We start from the raw sequence: 8,814 nt of genomic DNA on the forward strand, positions 1-8,814 counted from the left end.
TTTTTTTTTTTTTTTTTTTTTTTTTTTTTTTTTTAATTCTCTCAGTTTAAGACGCGTGGCATTTGACACGCTCACATCCACATCTTAAACTTGAAACTAAATTATCCCTCCCTCCATCCCTCCATCCCTCCTCTCTAGACAATGATTTAAGTGAGTGAATAATAAAGTCACCAAGTTTGAATATTGAAGAGGAAGTTTGAAGAGTGGGAGTATGGAATTACAATTATGCCCCCCGGAGTGGGGGAAAATATTTATTTATAGTTGAGTTGGAATATTAGAAAAAGGAAAAAGGATTGAAAGGGAAAGATAGGGGGTGGGAATTAGAAGGCCGGTTTGGGTGATTGGGTAGGCAAGCAAGGAAGATGCATTGAATTGCAAAAGAATGAGAAAGACCCAAAGAGGAGCTGTAAGGCATGTGCAACTCACATGCTTGCTTACCATTAATAATAAGAATCAAACCCTGTCCCGTCTCTTCTGATTTTCCCCCTTCCCTCTCACTGTCGCGCCCAATATTTTCCCACCTCATTCATCACGTGGCTGTTTCTGGATCACAATACTTCAGCTTGCATTGGTTTCAAGTTAAAAGTTGTAATTGCATATTAGGTCACCATTGTTTTTAACACTTCTTTGATGTGTGTATATTAGTGAGGTATAGTAATCGGATGGGGAGAGTGTGGAAAGGGATGAAGGATATGTTGGGTTAGTGTGGAACAAGGAAAAATGAAAAGGACATGTGTCATGGAATGTGTGGGATGGAGGGGCATTTTGGGAATATAGATTTGTGTATCATAGGAACACTGGCATGACATGTTGAAATCATATCTATTTTTCTTCCATTTCTGTGGCCATCTTTTTGGCATCTCATCCCCTCTTTTCCCATCATCTACACCCCCTTCTCATTTCTTTTCCTTTTCCTTTTAGATCTTTTGTATATATATTAAAGTTAATTGTGTTCTTAATGGCTCATGATCCAGGTTTTAACCATTTTTTGGACTTTGTTCTTCTGCTTCAGCTAATTCTAAATATTCAAACTTTTTGTTTGATTTTAGAATTGGGTTCTTTTCCTTCGATGCATGTGTTTGGCTAAAAACACGCATAAAAGGGGGGGGGGGGGGGGGGGGGNAAATCTTTTTATCTCTTTCCATCTAATATCTCTCATTTTTCATCTCCCTCTTGCTTTCGGTCTACAACATACACTACTATTAAACCAACCATCTCATTCCATTTATCCAACTTTGAGATTCAAATTCAGTCAAAGACGAAAAAAAACCCGAAAAACTAAACTCAATACTATGCAAAATGACCACACCCTAAGAAGCAAAATTTAGGCAACCCGAAAAACTAAACTCAATACTATGCAAAATGACCACACCCTAAGAAGCAAAATTTAGGCTTGTTACAAGCCCGAGATCCTATAATTTCATAACCCATAAAAATTAAAAGTACAATTCATATAGAGATAATAAAACGAATAAACGTCGTCTGGACACTAAGAAAGAAGGCACGAAAAGCAATAGCTATCGCAGTGAGTGCAAAGGGAAGATTCAGTTGTACTAATGCATTGAACTGAGGAGAAAAATATTAGAACCGCGCAACGTCACACACTCGATCTAGACAAAAAAAAAAAAGAAAAAAAAAAGTTAGATATAGAATTAAATTATATGAAAAAGCGAGTGAATTAAAAAAAAAAAAAAAAGGAATAAGACAGAAAATAAAAAGAAAAAAAAGAAATTGCGTAAAAAGTTGAAATAAAAGAAGAAAAGAGAAAGGAGGGCAGGGGGTCGGAACCTTGGAAGACACATTCTTCGTTATCTTTCTAAAAGCAGCAAGTTGTATTTGTTTCGTAAACTCCACTTGGCGTATGAAATTCACTGAACCCATCCTTCTCTCTTCCCTTTTGACGCTTCAGTAACGTTAAAATTTAACCAAAAATAAAATTATACGCCAAAACCCTCTGTTCTGTGTGCTGTGACCAACCACCCCATCAATTCACTATTATTCATCCCCTCTCTCCATACATTCTTCTCCTCCCATTCACCGCCTTCTCCATCATCATTCCATAAATTCCCCCCCATTTCTCCACCTCCCCTTCTTCGATTTCCATTTCAACGGATTTCTCCCCAATTCCTCTTCTCTCTCGTAGATCTGCGCTTTTCTTTTCAGTTTCTCCCCAAATCTCTACATCACTTTTGATTCTAGGGCTTTACGATTGATCTTGGGTTGATTTGGAGCCATCCAATTGAAATTTCGTCAATGAGACTTGGATTTCCAGAAGCCGAGGAGCGGGGCGTTCCGAATCCCGACGACTGGGTAAATCTGCAGCAGCGGAGCCAAAAACAGCCCTGTTATTTCATGGACGGAAGGTCCACTTCCAATTTCACTTCCGATTCGGCCAATAGGATTTCGTATTACGCGCAGGAGCGGCGGCGGGTAGAGTACGCGCGGTCTCTATCGCAGGGGAAAGCGCGGCGGTTGGTGCCGGCAGCGAGCTATTTGGGGGTGCTGATATGCCTGGCAGCGTCGCTGTTGATTCTTCCGTTGATTCTGCCTCCCCTGCCGCCGCCGCCGTTGATGCTGCTGCTGCTCCTTCCGATTGGGCTTCTGGGAATGCTTATGGTGCTGGCGTTTATGCCGTCCAATGACACTAAGGATCTCAGCTCCTCTCATACATATATGTAACGTAAATGCCAAATGGTTGAAAATTTTGTATCTCCTTTCCTTTTTTCTGTACGCTTGAGACTGAAAATGGTTCTTTGATTACTTGAAAATGGTTCTTAGATTTGATAACATTGAATCCGGCTTCATGTTTTTTGCTCTCGCGTTTCAATATTGACAATACTCATCTTCCCTATCATCGTTGATGTAAATTTTGGTTGTGATAATATTTGCTAAAGAGCGGTGAAAATTCTCCGCTCATAATTATTTATTATTGACCTAATAAGAATTATAGTTCCTTTAACAATAATAATAAATACTTTCGCCCTTGTATGATATGGCTTTCTCAAAATGTCTCAGTAAGATTTTTTGGTTTTTTTAAAATTTTTTTTGGGCTTTCCCAAAAAGCTTCGGAAGAAGAAGACCTTATAACAATAAGCCAAAAGACCTATATAGACCTGTATAACAATGGAGATTACTTGATTATAATTCCTTAATAAGGTGGGACTTTATCTTTGTGAAAGACACCCAATACTCCTCCAAACTCAATACTCATTCAACCAAATACGTTTTTATGTTTATTGAAATGTTCATTCAACCAAATACGTTTTTATGTTTATTATTATTATTTCGTGAATATAAAATATAGCTTTTTATTTATTATTATTTTTTTATTACAAACAAAAATGTTGGGGGAGAAAAACGTGGAATACAATAATAATAATAATGATAATAATAATAATAATAATAATAATAATATATAAAATAACAGGATATTTGATTTGGGTGTTATGTGGTACAACGGGGTGGAATGAGATAAACGAGAGGAAGGATAAATTTTAGACTTAATGGGGGAAGTTCAGGATGAACGAGTAAAGGATAAGCTTTGAACTTAACCCACAAATAAATAAATAAATACCTAAATACATAAAAGAAACCTACCAAATATTTTTATATGAATTTTGACCAACTCAAATTTTTATATGAATTATTTGTATGTGTGAAAAGGGTTCGCCCAACCCACAAATTACAAATGGGCCTCGCCCCATTTATCTTCAATTCAGCTCGGCTCCAAGTTGGGAAAAAATAATTAATTTCAAAATTGAGCAAAGCCATGAAACCAGTTATGTTTTGGAATTTTTTTTTTTAAAACCTAATATTTAAAATATAATTTAAAATCTGTTTGGAGGGCGTCTCACTCCTTTAGAGAAGAGAATGATAGTAAGTTTATAGGTGAGAAAATACATCTTTTTTGTTATGAAACCTTTTGGGAAGCTCAAACTCCTTTATTCAAGCGCTCTAAAAAAAGAGTTGAGAGAGACTGTTTGAGAGCTTTATAGGGTCTGGGAGAGGGTCTATTAGTGTACTTTGTTCGTTAAAATGAATAATATCATATCATTCTAGATAGTCGTGATTCCTAACGTTATTTGTATATTTTATTTGAACCAGAATCATTCCTGTCCAACTTGCTTTGGTTTCACAACTTAAATACTTTCTTTCTTTTTCGTTCAAACCTTCCACAAATATCCTTCACTCAAAAATATGGTTTTGGCATTGGTTTTGAGTTCCATTCTATCTTCTTCCTTCTTTTTTTATGCCTCTAATTCGTTTAATTTAATCTTTATTCAAAAATTTAATTTTTATCAAATTTTATTAAATAATAATAATTTTCATAATTTATTTATTTTTAAATCATAAGAACAAATATTAAATTGAATAACATTTGAAGCTAACAACAAGGGTAAAATACATTTCCATCCTAGTCTTCATATTTTCAAACTCAAACATTTTTGTGTAATTTTATTTTTTTTTAAATATTTTAAATTTATCTTCTTACTTGGGTTAAAAATAATCACACATTTTTTCCCCTGAAAAAATGGGGGGTTGAATATGATGAGGATTGGGCAAAGGGTGGAGGTGTTTATATATAAGTTAGGGAAGAAAGCCATGATTTTGGTATGCATGCCTATTGACTCCTTCAGGAAGCCCTAGAGTGAGCAACGACCTTCTCCCTCATCAAATCTTAATCTTACTGTAGATCTGTTTCCACTTCCCCCGGATTTCCCTCTGCTTCTTCCTTTTTCACACCTTCAATCGCCATGGATGAAGAGTATGACGTTATTGTGCTTGGAACCGGTCTCAAGGAGTGCATCCTCAGTGGTCTTCTCTCTGTCGATGGCCTCAAGGTCTTCATTTTACATTCTCTACTCTTTTTCTTTCTTTTGTTCTCGAATTCAGCTGCCTCGATTTTAAATTCTGCGATCAATCTTCTATATGTTTCTGATTCTGATCGCTCTTACTTCTACCTCTCATTTCCTGCATTTATCTTGCTTTTCTATCTTGATCTTAGTTGCATCCTTGAATTCTTCTACTCCTTTATTGCTTTATTTTTTCATCGAAGAGATCGTTGTTTTGCGCTCGAGTTGATCTGCACTCCAGATCAACATATTGGATATCGTAGTTCTTTTCTTTTTTTGCATCACCAGTGAAGCAATTTCATTTCAATAACTTCCATACTTCGTTGGCCATTTTATCGCGAAGTAATTACTTGCTCATCAAGTGAAGAAATTGGCCGGGGCTTCAGTGGATATTAATTCTTTTATGCTCTGCTACAATCTTCTCCTTTATCGATGCAATGATCTATAAGTTTGACTTTGGGTGTTTACTGGTGTTGTGGAATTCTTGACATGCTGACTCCATAGGCTTGCGTGATATGCAGGTCTATGTTCTCGATTTGACTTGTTGAGAAGATTTTTCTCTCACATTCATTTTTCATGTTCTAGGTTCTGCACATGGATAGGAATGACTATTATGGAGGGGAATCTTCATCGCTTAATCTCATTCAGGTCCTCTCTCTGCTGACTAGTCCCATCGTTTAAGCCAATTCCAGTTTTCTTGTGCTATTCTTCAATCATATCATGTATTTACTGTATTAATTTAATTTGCAGCTTTGGAAACGGTTCAGGGGAGATGACAAGCCACCTGCCCATCTGGGTTCAAGTAGGGACTACAACGTGGACATGATTCCAAAGGTCTTCATTCCTTCGCCTTATTATGGTTTTCCAAGTTTCTTGCTCATTTTGTCAACTGATATGCTCGTCACTTCTATTTTCTAATGAACCTGTTTTCTCATTGTTTACATTTTTTATTTTCACAATTCTCAATTTTATATTAATACTTATTTTTCTGTGTGGCTAGTTTATGATGGCAAATGGAACACTCGTGCGTGTTCTTATTCATACGGATGTAACCAAGTATTTGTCTTTTAAAGCCGTTGATGGTAGCTATGTGTATAATAAGGGAAAGGTATTCTCTATTTTCGTTATACTTTTGTTTATCTTTCCATACTGTTTCTCTTGAAACTCTTATTAAAACATAAGACTTATATCAAACTTAATGATGCTAAATGCGTTTTTTTAGATCCACAAAGTTCCAGCCACGGATATGGAAGCACTTAAATCTCCACTTATGGGTTTATTTGAGAAGCGCCGTGCTCGGAAGTTCTTCATCTTTGTTCAAGATTATGATGAAAGTAATCCTAAGACACATGAGGGAATGGACTTGACAAGACTGACAACAAAAGAATTGATTGCGTATGCCTCAGTTTCCATATATAACTTTTTCATGTTGTTGACATAACTCTGAACTCAATACTAAAAGAAATTGACAGAAACATTTAAATAACTCTTACTACCGAAATTTGAATGGTCACCTGGGATTTCCTACAATATCATCATCAAACACTCATTGTCTAATGCTTAAATTGAATGCTTAGGCATCTTAGGGTATGGATATTACCTTAGGCATCTCAGGGTTGGAATGCTCATTTAAAATATGTAGGGTTGGGGACAGGGAAATAGATTTCCTTAATTTTTTTTCAAGAGTGGAATGGAGACGAGATATATGTTTCAGCCTGCCTTATATAGCTTTTTTCTATCACATTATTTATAAGACTATATTAATTTAAAAAAATCTAATCTCTTTTTTAGACGTACTTTTTATTCAGGTAGCTTTCCGCTTCTTTATCCTAAAAGGATTCTTAATGTACTTAAACCACCGTGCTTCGGTGTGTTGTCTTTATATCAATAGGCCCCATTGATCTTCTTGTTCATAGTATATCTGGATGTCTTTGTAAGGGAAAATGATGAAAACCTTAATATCAAGGAGGGGTACGCGCAGTGTCAGACATAAGGCTATAATAGTTGTTTGTTAATATGTTGTATAGATTAATGTGCTTATATGAAATTGATTGTTAACAGAAAATATGGACTCGATGACAACACCATTGACTTCATTGGTCATGCATTGGCACTTCAAAGAGATGATCGCTATCTTGACCAGCCGGCACTAGATACAGTAAAGAGAATGAAGGTGACAGCCATCTAGAGTTGCTAATTACTCTGTTCTTTTTCGCATGTTTTAAATCTCTTTTCTCCCCTTTCTTATTTGTTTGATAGCTTTATGCGGAGTCTCTGGCACGCTTTCAAGGAGGGTCTCCGTACATCTATCCTCTCTATGGACTAGGGGAGCTTCCACAGGTCTTTCTCTTTCTCTCATCCTGTCTATTTACTTACTCTAGCATTATTAGGTATAATTTTAGTTCTCTTTTGTAAATCTGCCTCTTATTGCTCTATGTAATCTATATCTACTCTCACTCTTCTTACAGGCATTTGCTCGCCTTAGTGCTGTCTACGGTGGAACATATATGTTAAACAAACCTGAGTGCAAGGTTGCCCATATGAATTTTACTATTTGATTTCATCTTCGGCTATATTTTCATTGTTTTTAGTTTTTTTTTTTTTTTTTTTTTTTTTTTTTTTTTTTTTTTTTTTTTTTTTTTTTTTTTTTTTTTTTTTTTTTTTTTTTTTTTTTTTTTTTTTTTTTTTTTTTTTTTTTTTTTTTTTTTTTTTTTTTTTTTTTTTTTTTTTTTGTAAAAATATTTCATAAACAATTTTATCTCTCTTTGTGGTAAAGTGGGTTGATTTTTGAATGCTAGGTTGAATTCGATGAGGAAGGAAAAGTTGTTGGTGTCACATCAGAAGGGGAAACTGCCAGGTGCAAAAAGGTTGTCTGTGATCCTTCCTACTTGCCCAACAAGGTAAGAGCTTTAATGTTCTATTCAAATCATTGTGTGTTTCGTGGACTGATTTAATTTTAAGATTGGGTCTGTATATGCAAACCATCGATAACGTGAGCCTGTATTCTTTTCTTTTCTTAATCATATATTTTATTATTGTATTTTTGGGCTTACTCGATCAGTAAATGGAGCCTTATAACTTTATCCATCTCATTGTGGATTAGCCTTGGCAGTCGAGGAACCATGATGATGTCTCTAAACCAGACTCATTATACTTCTCTTTTTCTCATTATTATGAAGCCTGAAGCATAAGATAAAAAGACAACACTTCCCATCTTATGTGATGTTGCATATCTTGAAACAGGTCAGGAAGGTTGGTAAGGTTGCTAGGGCCATTGCCATAATGAGCCACACCATACCAAACACCAATGATTCCCATTCGGTGCAAATTATTTTACCGCAGAAGCAGTTGGGTCGCAGATCAGACATGTAAGCTCTTGTATAGTGCTTATTGTTAGAGTAATTAAAATTCCATTCTGCACTTCTCCGACATTCAACTGAAGTTCTGACATTATTTAGGGTAGCTTTAGGAAAGGGCAGGTATTTTAGTTTATTATGTTAGTTGTACCTGTTTTGAAGATTATTCTTTTGTTTCCATTTTTTACAAATATGATAACTCTCACTTTTATTATGTCTTTGACAAAATTTTGGAACACTCCCCATGATTAATTCTCCACTTTTGGTTTTTATTTTTCCCAATAATTTAATAGACCTATAGCTTCTACTGGCCTTTTCTTATCTAATGAAGATTTGAAGACTTATTACCTCATGGCCAAAATTCACTTTTCTGTTTTTATCTGTCACTGAGTTTCCTATTCAGTTATATGTGAGTTATAGGAGGGTTTATGCGTTGACATAAAATATTTTTGAAGAATTATAAATCTTGGTCGTACTTTGCACATGTCAGTTTGTTGGATAAGGTATAAGTTATTTCCACCTTATAGCTTGATCTTTCATTTCAAGAGTTTTGTTAAGTGTACCTCACCCTTCTATAACTGATACCCCCCCCCCCCCCCCCCCCC

At 35.4% G+C, this 8,814-nt stretch overlaps 1 protein-coding gene across 1 annotated transcript in view; it reads left to right on the top strand.

The window, feature by feature from the left end:
• Positions 1–4,595: 4,595 nt before the first annotated feature.
• The window catches only part of LOC111435590 (guanosine nucleotide diphosphate dissociation inhibitor 2), a 6,366-nt gene continuing 2,147 nt past the window's right edge, over positions 4,596–8,814 (top strand). Inside the window, exons 1-10 of the mRNA XM_023072997.1 lie at positions 4,596–4,841; positions 5,439–5,501; positions 5,604–5,687; positions 5,854–5,961; positions 6,076–6,248; positions 6,915–7,026; positions 7,113–7,193; positions 7,322–7,384; positions 7,652–7,753; positions 8,097–8,221. Of these exons, the coding sequence (XP_022928765.1) occupies positions 4,755–4,841; positions 5,439–5,501; positions 5,604–5,687; positions 5,854–5,961; positions 6,076–6,248; positions 6,915–7,026; positions 7,113–7,193; positions 7,322–7,384; positions 7,652–7,753; positions 8,097–8,221 (998 nt within the window). The 5' untranslated portion in view covers positions 4,596–4,754. The remainder of the gene's footprint in view (positions 4,842–5,438; positions 5,502–5,603; positions 5,688–5,853; positions 5,962–6,075; positions 6,249–6,914; positions 7,027–7,112; positions 7,194–7,321; positions 7,385–7,651; positions 7,754–8,096; positions 8,222–8,814) is intronic.

This window comes from Cucurbita moschata, unplaced genomic scaffold (assembly GCF_002738365.1).
Source record: "Cucurbita moschata cultivar Rifu unplaced genomic scaffold, Cmos_1.0 Cmo_Scf00050, whole genome shotgun sequence".
In the NCBI taxonomy this organism is placed as follows: domain Eukaryota; kingdom Viridiplantae; phylum Streptophyta; class Magnoliopsida; order Cucurbitales; family Cucurbitaceae; genus Cucurbita; species Cucurbita moschata.